General features: G+C 41.4%; 1 protein-coding gene across 1 annotated transcript in view; it reads right to left on the reverse strand.

The window, feature by feature from the left end:
- Positions 1 to 169: 169 nt before the first annotated feature.
- Positions 170 to 17,818, reverse strand: part of SLC7A9 (solute carrier family 7 member 9) — a 27,900-nt gene continuing 10,251 nt past the window's right edge. Inside the window, exons 3-13 of the mRNA XM_072422386.1 lie at positions 13,165 to 13,312; positions 12,639 to 12,881; positions 12,043 to 12,168; positions 10,865 to 10,964; positions 8,892 to 8,936; positions 7,597 to 7,720; positions 7,238 to 7,341; positions 6,361 to 6,457; positions 5,622 to 5,771; positions 4,772 to 4,946; positions 170 to 660 (exon numbers count right to left, since the gene is read on the reverse strand). Coding sequence (XP_072278487.1) covers positions 596 to 660; positions 4,772 to 4,946; positions 5,622 to 5,771; positions 6,361 to 6,457; positions 7,238 to 7,341; positions 7,597 to 7,720; positions 8,892 to 8,936; positions 10,865 to 10,964; positions 12,043 to 12,168; positions 12,639 to 12,881; positions 13,165 to 13,312 — 1,377 coding nt within the window. The 3' untranslated portion in view covers positions 170 to 595. The remainder of the gene's footprint in view (positions 661 to 4,771; positions 4,947 to 5,621; positions 5,772 to 6,360; positions 6,458 to 7,237; positions 7,342 to 7,596; positions 7,721 to 8,891; positions 8,937 to 10,864; positions 10,965 to 12,042; positions 12,169 to 12,638; positions 12,882 to 13,164; positions 13,313 to 17,818) is intronic.

Consider the following 17,818-nt stretch of genomic DNA (forward strand, 5'->3'; position numbering starts at 1 on the left):
TTGGTTCTTGGTAGTAACTTATTCATCGACCTGTTAGTTATCTACACATCAAACATTCAATCTCTTTGGTGTATAGTAATAGTTATGCCATAATGAGATAATGTTGATTTTATATCGGCCTTAAGCAAGGCAGGAGCAGGAAGCAGATTGTGTCTATGTAATCAGCAAATTTGTGGAGATATTTTATTGCCCACTGTACATAAACATTTTTATATGCACACATTGATTATTTACATTGCGTTATTAGATAAACATTTCTCAGAATAAAAAACATTTTGAACAGTCCATTGACCCCCCATATGTGCATGGAGGTCGGAGGAGCCGGGGCTGTGCTGGGATTGGGCTCTATGCTGATTGAAGATCTTTCACACAACTGTTCCAGAGATTTTCAGTGTACAAACATTTTTGTCCACCGGACTGCTGCTGGTCGAGTCCCTGTTTTATCTTTTTATTTCTGGTCAATGCAGACCAATCCCAGCAGCTGGCACAATGATTGCAAGTCCGAGATGGAAAATGGAGAATCATTTGATGTGTTTGGCTCTTGGAAGTTACTTTACAATATGTACAGAAGTGTCCTAACAATCCACACAGTCCTTTATTCTTTGGATTCTACCGGTGGCACCACCTCCATGATCATCTGTATGTACATAGTGATTGGCTCTGAAAAAAAAAAGTGGAATTTTAGGCAAAATATCTAAAAGCAAAAATGTCCCATTATTATTATTTTTAATAAACAGTATTTATATAGCGCCAACATATTACGCAGCGCTGAATCTTAATCTTTAACTCTTTAGTAATCGGAGGTCCAAGCAAAGTTTGGACACCAATAAGCATCTGATCACCTGACATAACTTTAAAAGGGCCTGTTGAAATCTTTGTTCTTTAAGGACGTATGGGGCTTTAGTTGGTGAACTGTTAAAAAAAAAATGTTTTTCTTTTAATAGGCTGACTTTTAATTTTTTACCTGTACAGCACAGAGGTGAATGTGTTTAACATGGTAGACCCATTTCCAATGGCATTCATAGTCAACAGTGGGCCCCTCTGCAGAACTAACTTGGGGAGCCCCCTTGTGGCTTAAAAGGGAATGAGACCCTTGTGCAGAGGCACACTTTGCACTTCCCTACGTCTACTCTTGCCTATCTCCGATAGTCCAGTTAGGATTTTCAACTGGCATCAGCAAACAGTTTCACCTTTTTGCCTGGTCCACCCCTATTATCTGTAATATCTTTGCATTCCCTATCAGTAATGACCTTTTTGGTCAGACCCGATGTGTTGAGACTCCTTTCCGGCATGTACAGTAGTTGGCTTTCACTCAGCTTATCTCATTTAATGACTCTTTACAAGTAGGTGGGCAGCTGTGTATATTGGTGTAATTGTACTGAAGAACAATGGAAGTGGACTGAAAGTGGCACCAAATTTTGCTTTTTCATTCTAGGGAATGTTGTCACCACTGATTACTTTACCTCTCATTACTAACAAGGTTCGTGCTGCATCTCATAAATCACATTTTCTTCTTATTCCTAATATACTTCATGCACTAATTGCCACCAAATACACTTCTTTGCTGATTTGGTCATTAAACTAAATCTTGGTCCCTCTCTGAATTCTGACTGTGTCTGTTGATCCCTAAATATGATGCAAACTCACACCGATCTTCCTCATTAACTGAAACCTGTATCCTGTAGGCCAACTTCGACTTCCTCAATACTCTTTCCTTAAATTTAGGCAGCAAACATGGGGGGTAGGGTGGGTATTCTTCTCTTTGAACTCTGTTGATCACTAAGCCATCTCTCTGTTATCTTTTAGGGTTCACCCTGTCCATGTTTATTCACCACACCACTTCCACATCTCAGTCATCTACCTGTCCTGGCCCGGTCCTTTTTTTTGCTGATTCCCTCCACTAAAATACCGGCTATCATTCTTGGCAGCTTCACTATCCCAATGGACATTAAAAGCCCCAGTGCTACTAAACTACTGTCACCTGTTCATTTGATCCCTCCAATCTGTCCTCTACTCTCACCTAAAGTACCGGCACACTTTAGGCCTAATCTTTCTCTCTCAAGCTATACCATTACGCAGATCACAACTTGTAACTTTAATAGCTTTTTTTTTGCTTCACCCCCTCTCCATTGAGCAGCACTCGCTTGTGTGTAAACTGCTGCAAGCCCTGTGCACCTCAGGTTAGAATTTAGTGACCTCTTCCTATGTAAGAAGATGTCCTAGTGTGATGGAAACCACTACCATCTGTACAACATGCTCTGAACTTGTCCCTTCCCATGCCAAGCAATCATACTTCTCATCACTTCATTCCTCACAGAACCAAAACCCTAAACAACTTTTCATCTCCTTCAACTTCCTGCTGTGCCCTCCACCTCCTCCCCAACCTCCTGCTCATCATATTTCACCAAAAAGATTAACATAATACACAATGGCTTCAGTCTTTACTCCAATATCTGAACAGCGGCTCTTTTCTTTAACTTCAAAAACCAATCTCACTGCCTGTGCTCCGAGCCCCATTCCCTCCCATCTCTTCCCCCAGATCTGCTCATCTTTCATTCTTTCACTGGCATCTCTTTTCACCTGCTGTCTTCACTGGCATTTCCTCCCCTCGTTCACACAGGCATTTTAAACAAACCCTTTCTGGACCGCATAACCCCTTATCTTTCTAAACTCCTGGAAGAGAACATTAATGTACAACTATCTGATTATCTCTCCAGTAAGCCGTTCTGCTGCTCTTATATTTAGTATTCACCGTACCAATACTAATTTGGTTCAGCATATTCCAAAAACTACCATCCTACCTATCTGTCTTTCTTCCCACCAATGCCTAAAGGGATTAGACAGCTCTAGGAGGTTCTGAACCCTGGACTGCTACAACCCTTTACAATCACAGCCAATATTTTCTGGCGCAATCTCTGCGCATCAGGACTGAAACGGTTTTCTACCCGGTGCACTTACAATGTCCGCCTTACCAGGCGGCACCTGACATCATTACCTGGGGATGGCTGTTTTGCTGAACGCTAATACAGTTTTTTTATGTCTCACTTTCCTTTGAGGAAGCCCACCTGGGCGAAACGCGTCAGGATCCATACCCTATTTTTCTGCCTTCTTCACTTTGTGTTACACTATTAGTACCATGTAACCCAGGGGTCGGCAAACTCTGGCCTTTAGGCCAGATACGGCCTAGCTGGTAGTTCATTCTGGCCGATCCAGGCTAAAGCCGGCCAGCAACCCACAGCTCCGGAGCCGCGGGTTGCTGGCGGATTGGACAGGGGGCGTTGGGAACTACCGGAGCTGCCCCCTTGCAGTTGCTCCTCTATTTAACGTGGCCGGCGATACTTCCGCTGCCACCTTAAATAGGGAAAGCTCCCTAAAGGTAGATCCATCTCCTCCGCAATGCATACGGAGGGAAGGGCTTTCACTTCAGGGGGCGTTCCCTGGTGGGTGGAGCTAATAGGGTGGGTCCGGCCTAGTGTGCTCCCACCCCATAAATAGCTTAGTGGCCATAACACTTTGCCGACCCCTGATGTAACCAATGCATTGTTATACTAAGTCAATACAAGACACTGCTCCTAACCTTCTACAATTGTGACTTATGTTATTCAATGTAATGCTATGACACTTCTGGACAACCTTGCTACCTACTTCTTTATCAATGTACCATATGCCTACTAATCCCTAATCCTTCTGAATCTCTCAGGATCAGTCCATAGTCAATTTTCAATTTTAAATAATTACTGGGGGCGGGCTAACAGCAACTAATTAAAGAATTTAGGGGCCAAGTCCTAACTGGACATGCATACACTATCTCTCCAGTAACTGCTTATTTGATCCCCTTCAGTCTGGATGCCACCAGCACCATTCTACCAAAACAACCATCAGCAAAGTCACTGACACCCCCTGGTAGCTTCCAAAAGACATTTCTTCATGACCTATCCTCAACCTTCAGCATGGTCAACCATTGTCTTCTTCTCCAGCCTCTCTCATCACTAATCATCAAGGGTGAAGCACATTCTTGATTTCCTTCTTGGCTGTCAGGATTCCCAAACTAACTGCAACCAATATTTGTTGTTGCTCTGTTCTTGGACCTCTTTTCTTCTCTATCTCTTACCATGATCTAGGACAATATTTGGACTTCTGCATGCTGATGGCATCCAAATAGATCCCAGCTCCCGACCTCTCTTACTTGACATCTTGACTGTCAGCTTCTATGGTTTTGTTTCACCTTACCTTGTGTTTCCACTCCACTCTCCCTTAGATTGTTAGCTCACAAGGGTGGGATCTTCTCCCTAATGGTATTTCTTTGCTACACTCATATTATCAAATCAAAATGTTTTATCGTTTAACATTTGTATTGCTTGCTGTTCCTATTGTACGGCTTATGAACTCTGTACAGTATGTATTAATGGCACCCTTGCTTATACTGTACTCTTTACAGGGCCACAGCATATGGGGGAACTATTTAAACAATAACAAATTGATAAAATGTATTAACATTTTTAAAGGAAAACTGTCAGGTTCCCAGTACCCCACCATTGGTCAGCGAGGACCCCAACGCATAAAAAGACAAATAGGGAGGTCTAGGATTTGTAAAAGAGTAGAGCCAGGTATGGCATAAAACCTGCCGATAGGTGGCAGAGGCCTGCAGGACTTATTTGTTGGCAAGCAGCTGCTGTTCAGAGCATTTTAGAAAGATTTGGGGTGCTATAGGAATATGAAGCAGAATGTCAGTACTTAATTATTCTTTATGTTCATTGCTGGCTTTACTTACTCGTTATCTTCTGTGCCCATCGGACCTTGTAGTGCACAAACGGGAAGTAGAGTATGAGTCCCCCGAGGATAAACAGAATACAGTACAAATAGGCCCACTCTGGTTCTTGTACGATGGGGGCTATTACCAGATAGCAAGAGACCAGAACCATCACAATGGGGATGACAATTGGAATCTGAAAGGTAAAAAGAGAAAGTTAAACTCTTAATATGAAAGTCAGAATAACATAGTTGTAAGCAGTAAAAAAAACATCAAAAATTAAAATATATCTTTTAAATACATATATTTCATCATCAAAAATGACTTTCTTTTTTCTGCACAGGTTGTACAATGTTTTTTTCACCTTACATTGAATTTTATTATGCTGGGCAGGTGTCAGATACTTCAGAGCAAATGGAGATACCAAAAGTTTCAATATATTTATTTTCTCCATCCATTAAGTGCAGTTACTATTATTAATAATAAACGGGATTAATATAGCGCCAACATATTACACAGCGCTGTACATTAAATAGGGGTTGCAAATGACAGACAGTGACACAGGAAGAGAGGCTCCTGCCCCGAAGAGCTTACAATCTAGGAGGTGGGGGAAGTATCTCCCAATAGGAAGGAGGATATGAAATGGTCAGTGAGTAGAGAGGAGTTTAAGAGACAGAAGAAGACGGGTATGGGAGTATGAAAAATTGGGTTTTGAGTGTTTTAGTTACCATATATCTATATACTGTACATATGAACACCTGATTGGGCATCATAGTCACATGGTCTGCCTCCACCTGTCCCACCCTTGTGGTTGGTAGGTATAGGTTAACGTACAATGATATTTTAAGAAGAAAAAAAAAAAGGAATTTACCTTGATTGGCCTCTTCATGTCTTTCTTAGTGAATCTCATTACAACGAGACCAGCGATGGTCAGACCATAAAATATCCAGACGGCAAAGCTGAAGTAGTTAATAAGGGTGTTGATATCTGCAGGGATAATATAGATCATTCCAATGATACCCTGAAAAGAAAGAGGAAGAATAAGGATGAACAGGTATGCCACAGACACATAGAGCATTGCACCCCAGCATTAGACCTCTGCCCTCATCTGCTGGCATATTTTACCCCACCCAGGGGCTTGGAATTGAATGTCCCAACCCCATTTTGCAAAACCGGATCAATCCATGTTATATTAAATTATAATGTGTTAAGCTCCAGCCCCCCCCCCCCCCCAAATTTGTATTCCTCCAATACTGTGCTGCACCACGAGATAAGGTATGGCGCAAGGCCCAGTACTGTGTAATACATAATAATGCCATTGACAATAAATGGAACCACATTGCACCACACATAGTATTACAGTGCAAATGACCCCCTAGCGTAATGACCATGATTTATTAAAGCTCCCCAAGGCTGGAGAGGATACACGTTCATCAGTGAAGCTGGGTGATCCAGCAAATCTGGAATGGATCTGGTCCAGGATTTGCTGGATCACCCAGCTTCACTGATGAAAGTTTATCCTCTCCAGCCTTGGAGAGCATTATTAAATCAGGCCCCATGTATGCAACATTCTGACAATTCACCAGACAGAGGAGAAGGAGGTAACATACATAAGATACAATGGCCGGTAGAGGGGTCAGGCGCTTGACACTGATGTATGACAAAAATTTCAACATGTGACCTTCTCGGCCTGCCACATATGTAAGCCTGTGGAGAAAAAAAAATCATGTTTATGTTGCAACAAAGTGTCAATTATATATTTTTTTTAATGATGCAAATTCCCTAAAATGCAGAGTAAAGTTAAACATATAAAATGTCCCTTCTTTGAATATAAAAGCAGTAAACCAATATGCTGCATTATCACCAGTTATTTATTTTATTGGACTGTCTAGTTTTTTTTTTGTTTTGTTTTTTTACATCTGATTTTTATTTTTTTTGACACACACACACAAAGTATACATAGTAAGGTTGAAAAAAGACAAAAGTACATTAAGTTCCAGCACTAGGGAAATAAACATATCCCAGATATAAAACCATATAGGATATTGTTGGACCAGAGGAAGGCAAAAAAATCCCTTTCAACAGGGGAAAATAATTCTTTCCTAATTCCATGAGACAATCAGATGTTCCCTGGATCAACAGTCTCTGTTATCTTTACATTAAAGCCTTAATACCCAGTTATATTATAATACAATACTTATATTTCCACTCCCCATATCTTAAAACATTACTGCTTTCTGCTCCTGCTTGTGGAATATCTGCTGTGTGCTGCACTTTTGTCAGTGATCCTGGGTGATCCAGCAAACCTGAAATGGATCTGGTCCAGGATTTAAAACATTTGCATAGCAAACATTGCAAATAGTAAATGATTTAGGAAATCCATTCCAGGTTGCTGGATCACCCAGCTTCACTGATAAAAGTGTATCCTCTACATCTTTGGAGAGCTTTATTAAATCAGACCCATTGAGTGTTGGAATATAAACTGACCTGCCAGCTGTGAAGCAGGAACCGTTGGCTGACCCAATAGTTGAAAAGGCCACAAACAAAGGAACCAACCAAGCTGCTGGTTGCAGGACACGATCTCCGAAGGTCTGAAAGAAGATAATAGCGTTTAGGCCAGGCACCTTGCCAAGTCCATCCACACCTTAGCAGGCAGGCGGTTGTAGGTACAGATTGGGATAAATGACCCATTACGTATTTTGTGTCCCCAAAGACTGGAATTACAAAAATAGATCCTTGCTGTATATTTGTATCCCAAAAGAAATACAAGGAATCCTCAGACTTTCAACAAACTTTACGGTCACGGCCTGCAAACAGCTGGGTGAATAGGAGAAATGAACACTCACCACTGCAACGGCTGGAGACTGAAGGAGCTCTGTGGGGGTCATCACGGTGAAATAGGCAATATTAATCAGCAGGTAACAGACCATGACCAAGGGGATCCCAAATATGATGGACAGGGGGAGGTTTCTGTAACAGAGAGACAGGTCAGCACTACATGTGTCAGCATGCCCATCCTGAACCCTGCTACCTCCATTGGTTCCTTGTTCTTCCTCTTTAATGGGGTTAAAACACTAAATATATTATCAAAAGTCCAAATGTCCTTTAAGCTTTTCCGAATTCAAAAAACTAATTACCCTTATAACCCAGTGCTTTTCTATTTAGGCGCCATGACTATTAGACAGCAGCAAGATGGGTCCAAAACATAGCTGATCCATGTGACAGGTGCGGGAACAACTTTTAGCTTTATACTAAACAAACACAAAATGATTTTATATCAACAAAAGGGACCTTGAAATAAAATGCAACGTCCACTTTTACCTAAACCTTCCTCCTTCTTTTCAGTTTGTATTGTATTGAAATGGCGGAGGGCCGTTCATAAAGTGCAAGTCTACTGTGAAATATATGAATACATACTATTCACCTCTAGGGGGCAACATTCATTTGTCACACAAAGTTGAACTCCAGGATTGAAAGATAAAAATAGTGGCAGTGGGGCAACCCCCAGAATGCAAGAGGTAAATGTTTCTTTTAAGTCTAGGGGATGTAAATAGTACATTTGATTAGATTACACAATGTCTGTATCATTCCTGTACAATGGAGAGCTCCAGCATGTGATAAGTTTACAAACCTGATTATTTTACTACTTGAATTTACTTAAAGCCCCCAGAACCTTTACGGCCTGTGGCCTTTTATTGGTACTTGCAAGTTTAAACTTTCAGCACCTCTGGGGCTGGCCTTATTTTTATTCCCTCCCCCAAGGATGTTACTGGCTCCTCCCATGCAGAGCCCTAATGTCTATTGTTATTAGACCCCGGTGTGTATACATACATAGGTACAGTGCAGCAGTGAGCTAAGTTAATATCACAGCAAAGTGAGAGATTTGGGGGCAAACCATTGACCAGCACCCTTGACTTTCCTTCACCATTAGCCGGGGTCAATATAACCTGCGTGCCGCATTAACAAAGAAATGCTTTGTGCACTCAAAGATGACCTCAGCGGTACATTTCCTGCAGCCTATTCGGGCAGACAAGTAGTTAAGCACCCTCATATATTCCCACTGGTCGATAACTAAATCTATTTTGTACTTCTACAAATTATGTGTAATAAATCAATGGCGTTTAGTGCGCGCACGTCTTACCTGTATGGATTTTTCAGCTCCTCTGTAATATAATTGAGCTGGTTCCTAAAGAGAGGAAAATAATTCACACATGACAAATTGATCCCAATGCGAGCAAATTATCAGAGTGGTACAAAGTGATGGGCCAGGGGGAAAGAGACCTGGACACCACCGATGGAAAACAAATTACAAGGAAAACATTGTGTGAAGTTAGAACAAGATGTAATAAAGTTATAAATGTAGTTTTAAAGTGATCTGTTGGAAAATTGCGATTCCTAGTATGGCTGAAGTACGGGGCCACCGAGGAATGTCCATAAGAGCAGATACGGGGTGCATCGTGGGCCATTTCAAGGCACGTGCATTGTGGTGCCCTGCAGCAGATCCAGGGTGGTGCACTGCCTGCCAATTCATTTGGAATGGGCTGCTGCAACACGTTCACATGCAAAAAATGATTTATTCTTTATAAAAAGTAGAAAAGGAACGGGCAAGCTTTTGCTTAGGTTTGCAGTAAGCCTCATTTTCACAGACAGTTCAGGCAGCAATCTGGAGGGCACTGATATTACTATGAACTTTTGCTGCTCTAGGCATGTGTGGGTTTCTAGTGTTTTTTATGGATTTGGGTTGAGGAATATCATCTGCTCTTCGTAGAGTTTACTGCCATCTGCTAAACTGGTCATGCAACATAGCCCAGTGTCATTTCACAAACCCTGTTAATTTGGTCCCTGTGCCTTTAACAATCATACACATGTGGAAACTTATCCACCTGGCCTGGCCACACCCCTTAAAATGCCATAGCTATGATTGGTTAGTATGGCCATTGGTATAGTGAGAAGTGTAAGACGCAGTCATTATATAGCACTGGGCCCGCACATGCAATCCATATTTACACAGCTGCTGCCATTCATTTGTTATCAGAAAACATGGCTGCCCTGTGGATATAAATATAAACTATACCTAGAAGACAAGGCTTATAAAACATTAAAACATCAATAAGTCTATTTACACAAAGCTTATCTCATTCACATGTATATTTGAAAATCATTCACTCAGCTATGGATTCTATGTAGGCAAATACAGTTGATTGGAGATAGAGATTGAATTACGCACATGGAAAAGGTTTGGAGCACTATATGAAAACTTCTATACTTCCGTCCATCTGTTATCTGGCTGTAAATGTCACTTGGCGCCCCAAGGGGACCCTGGAGAGTGTATAATGTCTGTGCTGCACCCTGATGGTAGGGTTCAGCTGATGGCATAGCTGGAATATTCTGAGTCCAGGTTACTTTGCGTAATTTGCTCCATTTTGGGTGAACCCTCGATATTGAAGCTGCCACTGTAACTTGTTCCAAACTGTTTATTTTTACATAACAGGACTTGTAGCTCAAATTTGGTTTATACTTGCCTTAGCCCCGTCTTCTGCCCAAGCTGCCATGGCGAGGATAACATTATATTCTATCCTGACAGATCCTGAGAAGTGCAGAACCTCACAAGAGGAAGCTTTTGGAATGAAACATTCCAATTCCACCTTTGCATTCCTCAGGGATATTCCTAGAAGGATGTGAAGTCACCACCAGCAATGTAGGAGACAGGGAAGTTTTAGTCTAACCCCAACCTGACAAATATTGGATCTGGTGATTGGTTGCTCAAACACCTATCATGGCAGAATGGTGAAGGAGTCACATGTTGCCTTCAGTACTCAGTATTTCATGGGGTTTAGAAGGGTGGTGGAGAAGAACATAGCAGGGAAGGTGTAGAGGTGCTTCCTTGGTGGCGTAGTTGGCATGGCTGGCAGAAGGAGTAATAACTCTAAGTAATAACTGAGCAAAAATTAAAGTTTGGGCTTTAATGCAGCCAACTACACACACTACACATGGTTGCAGTGCCATCTTTGCCTTGAAAGTGTGATCATTGAGCCCAGAGAGGACAGTTATTTTTCACACTTAACATTAAAAGATTTTACAATGTTGACAAGTGCTTAATATTTGTCTACTTACCATCCATCGTATGCCCAGAGACCATTGTATAGAGCCAAGCCGATGCCTCCCGCTGTGATGGAAGAACCTTCAAAACTGTTTGAAAAATTCTGTGTGTTTCCTGGAGGAGCAGAAACTTTGTCAGTTTGCAGTTTCTATTTGTTGTCTGCTACCTTTGCATGGTGTAATTATTGGCATGGACAGGGTGTAGCGGTGGGCATACAGACGATGCAACCTTTGGTACAGCTGCATGGAGGAGGTTAGGATGGGTGTGGACCAATCATAATCTGCAATAGAATTACCTTTCCTCCTGTATCTTTTTTTTCATGGCTTTAGGATTCTCCAAAAAATGCAAATGATTTTTTTCTAATGCCTAACTAATTAGTATGAATGATAACAGCTCAATAAAGCACAGCAGATAAGTCGTATTTATATGTCAGCTGTATAAAGATTAGCTACATATATAATGTACAGCACAAAGTCGAGTGGTAAGCAATGTACAAAGTGGAATGTGTTCAAATATGTAATTTCCTTTTTCCCATGGCTGCCCCATCAGGAATGACTGGAAGCTTAAAAAAATAAAAATCTTAACTTTTTATGTTGCAATAGCAAGTTATCTGAGAACGTTGCTCACAACTCTGTGTTTGGGCACTGCTGTATTTCAGAAAGGACTAGAAGGGTCTGGAGTTATTTTTTATAGTGTATCAAACACAGCAGTGTAGGATGGCTGTAGGAGACAAAAATATACTAATATATTGCTTGAACAGGGAAGAATTGAAAAATAATCCAAATGCTATGTATAGGTCAAGATTACCTATATGAAGTATATACCACACAGCACATCATACAGAGTCGAGTGGTAGGTAGGTATAGTCACATCCCATGGGACAGGAAGCTCATAAGACAATGCAGATGTATCTACCTGGACCTGTGGGATGATGGGTCGAGTGGGGGCAGGGAAAGTGTGCCAGGTTCAGGGCCTCACTTGAAGACCTACACAGACCTTGTGGTGTATGACTTGGGGTCTACTACTCATTAGGATGAGTGGGTGGCTGATAATGCCACCGTAAGTAAAGCCAACAAGGCCATAGCTGTAGCCAGTGTTTAGATGAAAGAGATGTCATGCCTGTGGTGTATGATCCAAAACCATGACACCAGGGCATTCACATCCATGACAGTGATGAACCTCTGGTACCCACCTTGAATCAGAAGCACAATGCCACTAACAATGATAATGATAATGATGATCATCTTGGCCACCGTTAGGAAGTTCTGGACATAGCTGGCCAACTTCACACTCAGACAATTCACCACTGTGATCCCCACTGAAATAGAGAAAGAAGATATTGGGATTCATATATAAAATAAAGGGAAGTGTCACCCATAGTATTCACAGTTACAGTGTCCCCATCTTTCTTCCAGCACGACTATAAATGAAGGAGGTGCTCGGACATGTTCCTACCATAGGACTTACAAAAATGCATTAGGAACCTGAAAGGGATCTCCAAGTATAAAACAACATGCAGGGATAAATGTGTACAGTGAAACTCACCAAACTTTGTCTTGCTATGACAACAAAAATGTTATGCATTGCAATATGGAACTGCACAAGGCAAATATTAGGTCAATTCAGATACAAAATGCACTAAATGAGATATTAATAAATATAGAGCTGTATGAACATCTGCCTGGAGTTCAACATTGATGTCAATGAAATCAGCAACACATCAAATATAGAAAACGAAAGCCCATCCATGCACATCCCCAAATGATGAGATCTCTTTAATATACGTACTGATGGCGGCAGCTGCCAGGCATTTGATGACCACTGGTGGCGGCTCGCATCCGGGATAGAATGGTGCTGAAGCGTATTCAGCAAAGCTCAGACAGATGATGGCGAATGATGAAGGCTTCATGACGATGACGCTGGCCCAGGAGAAGAGGAAGGCTGGGATAGGACCAAAGGCCTCCATGAGGTACGGGTATTCCCCACCGGATTTTGTGATCATTGTACCGAGTTCTGCAAAGCACAGTGCACCTGGAGGAAACAAAGATGATCGGTCATTTGCTACACATCATCTGTGTGGCTTCAAAATATCTAATATATGGACATTCTGTATCAGCACCAGTAAAGTAGGTGATAAAAAGGATCATTCTCTATAGTACACGTATATGGAGGTGTTCTAAGAAGAAAATGAGGGTGTGCAGATGCCAATAGGCACCACTTTACTGCAGCATGATGCATTCTTTCAGCAATGCAGAAAACTGCCACATGCCTATATACAGGTTCTCTTTAAAGCACTTTCTTTATGCCCACTTACCTAAAATGCCAATGACTCCACATCCGGCCCAGACGATGAGACATGGCCCCACAGCGCCTGTGTTTCGGAGAACTGATTTGGGAGAAATAAAGATGCCAGATCCAATGATTGTTCCAACGATGAGACTGATCCCACTGAACAGACCGACCTGTAGAGAAAATATAGAAAAGTCTAGTTTGGCCATTGACAATGTTTCTTTTAATTATAGTTAAGGAACTGTTATGGGTTGAATTATATTGTATTCCCCACAATGATATATTGTAGAACTTTTACAGATCTGTTTATTAAGCCGCTCCCCTGAGGACCTAATAACTCCTACAAAGCTGTATATACATTTAAGGATGGTATAGCATGTAGTGTGTTACATTTAGTAGGCTCCACCCATGAGGAACCTACAGCCAATTAATCTTACAACAGTTATACAAAAAATTCTAGGCTGAGGAATTGCTAGCATTTGGAGTACACCTAACCCTGCAGAGCCTATTGAACTTACAATCCTACCTGTGTCCAAGAAACAGAATTAAAGCTAAGCCAACTATCAATATCCATGTAAACAAAGAGAAAATACCCAAACAATGTACATACGAGCAAAATGCTGCTTTTTTATTTGTGCTATTTTTATTTGGAAAAATAAATTAAAATGTTGGATACCCTGCAAGGTACAATTGTGTGGTCCTGTCTGTAACTTACATACATGTTTTGTACAATTGGTCTCTAGGCGGTTTGAAATCAACAACCATTAACATTGAGGTTTTGTATACCGAACTCAGTTGGATTATGATCGATGACAAAATGACGTGTATCAACAATCTGAATGTTTTTGAACTGACATGGAACCCCTGGATTTCTTATTGTGACTGTGGACTGTATATAGAAGTGAGACCCTTTCTTTTTTCCCTTTCTTTATCCCATCCCGCTCATCCCACCATCTTGTTGACCAGCCAGGTCGCCCTCTATTATAGCCTTTGGCTGAATTGTTGCACTGTTTTAATGTTATTCTGATATTTATGATGTTATTGCTTGTCTTGTGTTATCCCTTTACCCTATTCCTAACACTTGAATAAACATATTGCAATACAAATGGCCTCTAGGACCTTCATTGGCCTAACCTCAACCTTGGCAGCATTCTTGGCCTTTGGAGTGCCAGGCTCCTGGTTTGAGTTCCGGCCAGGACACTATCTGCATGTGTTTCTCTCTGGGAACTCTGGTTTCCTTCCATGTTGCAAATACATACAGTTAGGTTAATTGGCTTCCCCCTAAATTTGCTTTAGATTGTGGTAATATCGTACGCCTTTTGAGAGACAGCTCGAGACATGACTATGGACTTTGTAAAGCGTCAAAGGTTAGAGCTATATAAAGACAAGTTAATATTAAGAATAACCCTGATTGCCTACAGTAAATGGGAGAGGTTTCCCATTACAATTTATTTTTGTACAGCGACAATTATTTTGGTCCAGGTGAACCTTGTTGACATTCCACTGTTTTACCAAAGCCGTCATAAATTCTTCAGAATCCTCAGTCACCTTAGAGACTTTGCACCGAACAGAAAACCTCAGTTTCACCAGTTCACCAATTTCTACTTTTTTATCTACAAGCAATTTGTAAGACAATAAAACATCAACCCAGCAACCTCAGTGGGGTTTATGTCTCCTTACCTATTATAAGGCACTTTTCATTACAGAAGTCATCCTGGCCTTGTCATAGCTCATACACATGGCATAGATAGCTGGCATTTTTCACATACCGTGTATAGTCCGATCCCCCAGGGAATATAAACCTCCATTGGATTGGACGATTCCTTAGTAATAAAATCAATATCCAGCCAAAATATACAAAGAACTTTGAAGTGAGGTTCCAGCCGAAACTTTAGGCGATCTAACACCAATTAAAGTGTTTTCTACGTTGGCGACAGATATTGTAATATCATTTAATACATATCAAGTTGATAGTATTTGTGTTTATCTGAAAGCATATCCATAGAATGATCAAAATAACGTTTGGCTGCATACAGTCAAAAGAAGCTGTCTTTTACCGTGAAACGCGTAGCTGACTTTGCATCATCTCCATTGAGTTGATTCTTTGGGATAATCACTGTAAGCTCCATAATTCTAGGTATTTCTCAATTATCTCTGCAGCCATTCATTAATGTATTCATGGACGGTACCAATTTTCCCACCCATGCTTTGGATCACAACTATAGATTCTTTGGGTCTGATTTATCAAAGCTCGCCAAGGCTGGAGAGAATACACTTTCATCAGTGAAGCTGGGTGATCCAGCAAACCTGAAACAGATTTCTTCAAAGTTATTTGCTATTTGCTTGCAAATGTTTTGAATTCTGGACCAGATCCCGTCCAGATTTGCTGGATCACCCGTCTTCACTGATGAAAGTGTATCCTCTCCAGCCATAGAAAGCTTTATTAAATCAGGCCCCATATGCTTATGCACTATAGGTTGTTACATCTATTTTGGGCGGATCCTACTTCAGTGTATTTTGTGTTTTTCTTGTTCTACAAATTTATTGCTGGTCCAACAATACCTTGCAGGGGGAACTCAAATTTGATTTAATCTGGCCTTTGCAGCGCTAGATCCCATGTTCGAATCTCGATTAGGACACTATCGGCATGGAGTTTTCAGGTTTTCTCTATGTCTGCATGGGTTTCCTCCGGGTACTCCAGTTTCCTCCCACATTTCAAAAACATGCAGTTAGGTTAATTGCACCCCCCCCCAAAAAAAAAAATTACCTTAGACCGTATTATTGACATATGACTATGGTGGGACATGACTATGGACTTTGTACAGCGCTGTGTAATATGTCGATGCAATATAAGTACTGTGTAATAATAATCTAAAAACAGCTGGAATGACTGTAGATTCCCATAAAATTAGCTGAGTGAATGTGTGAACTCAATAACCAGGTTTTCTAGTTTACATATTTGTAGGGTGGCCAATTGGAAGCGGTGAAGTGGAACTTTATGGGCAGCTAACAAAAACAAAGTAACATCATAGTCATCACACTAAGTGAGATGTTGTTATCTTTTATCTTATCTTGATCTAATTTTATTCACATTTTCATGGGGGTGCAGTGAGATAATGACAGAACATCAGGTAGTTATTAACTGTGTGGAGTATCCATTAACTTGTAATCTGCGTGCTGAGCTAAGCAGGGATCTGGAACATTACAACTCGGAACTTGTAGAGCAAGCACTTCACATGTAATGAAGGGGCAGCACTGTCACGGTGGCCTTGCAACAACCGGAGCTCTGGTTTAGGTTTACATGGTGCTTCTATATTCTCTGGGTGATTTAGTTTTCTCCTCTAAAAATATATTGTAATGTTATTTGGTTGATATCCAAGCAGGCTTGTGCGTAGGACTGTGGTCCTATGTATGCTGTACAGACGTAGGGTCCAATGCATTGTGGACATATGACTGTCATACTTGTAGGAGCTTAGTGGACATCCCATTGCAAACCATGGTCGGTTGTCCCCAGTTTACAACTATGACCACCTCCACTGTTCTGTATAAGCCTTTCTACATGGAGCCAAAGAAGCATTTGTAAGGTCAGGTAGTGATGTTGGACAAGAGGACCTGGGCTCAAAATCACCATTCTAGTTCATCCTTCAGTAGGGATGAGGTTGGGGCTCTATGAAGGCCACCAAAGTCCCTGAATAGTAAACTGGTCAACCCAAGTTCGCATTCCTGTTCATCCTGTAAATGGTCAGTAGGGCTGAGGTCAGGGCTCTAGGAAGGCCACCCAAGTACTTCAACAATAAACTGGTCAACTAAAGTCCCTATGTTGCTTCAAGGGGACCTTTTATGTAAAATATTTAGCCCCCAAACATGCAAAAACTTCTCACATTCTAACAAGGAAACACAACCAAGTGAACATTGGGCCGGGTAATTTGCTCTACATCTTGGCCATGGCTTAAGGAAGTACTCTTACATAGAGTCTGAGCCTCCATATTGCATTCACCATTGTTTCACAACCAGGGTTCCGCCAGAGGTTGCAAGAGGTTACTTGCGCAATTTGTTCTTCTCAGGTCAGTTTTGACAACAATGGTCTGTTTGGCTATCTGTGAGGGTAACATTCTTTCCCCTGGCCAGGAAAGAATAAATCTGAATGTGAGGTAGGGGAAGTTTGTTTCCAACCCCTTGTGTATAAATATGAGGAGGAAAAAACAGAGCTTATTAAGGTTCTAATAGAAGGAAAGAGGGGGGGTGATTAAGTCATATTATGTACGTATGTATTGTGAGGGGTTACGCTCAGCATAACCTTTGCTGGGGTCAAAGGACACTTGTCTGGTTCATCCAACTCAGATCACACACGGAGGTATCAGCCTTAAGCTGTCTTGCAGCCAGGTTTATTTAAGGTTGCAGATAAAATAACAAAACAGCAAAAGAAAACCTTGCCTGTCCGGCACTTACTATACATCAGACATCCCTGTCTATCAGCTGGAGGGCTTCTCCCTGTCAGCTCAAAACCAAGCTTTCCGCAACTTCTACTCACTTTTGAGCTCACTCACCCAGACTGACTTTCTGAGTCTCTCAGCCGAGCTCCCTCACAGTCCACCTGTCTGTGTCTCCAAACAGAGCTCTCTCACACAGTCCACCTGTCTGTGTCTCCAAACAGAGCTCTCTCACACAGTCCACCTGGC

The sequence above is a fragment of the Pyxicephalus adspersus genome, chromosome 9, assembly GCF_032062135.1.
Source record: "Pyxicephalus adspersus chromosome 9, UCB_Pads_2.0, whole genome shotgun sequence".
NCBI classification, from domain to species: domain Eukaryota; kingdom Metazoa; phylum Chordata; class Amphibia; order Anura; family Pyxicephalidae; genus Pyxicephalus; species Pyxicephalus adspersus.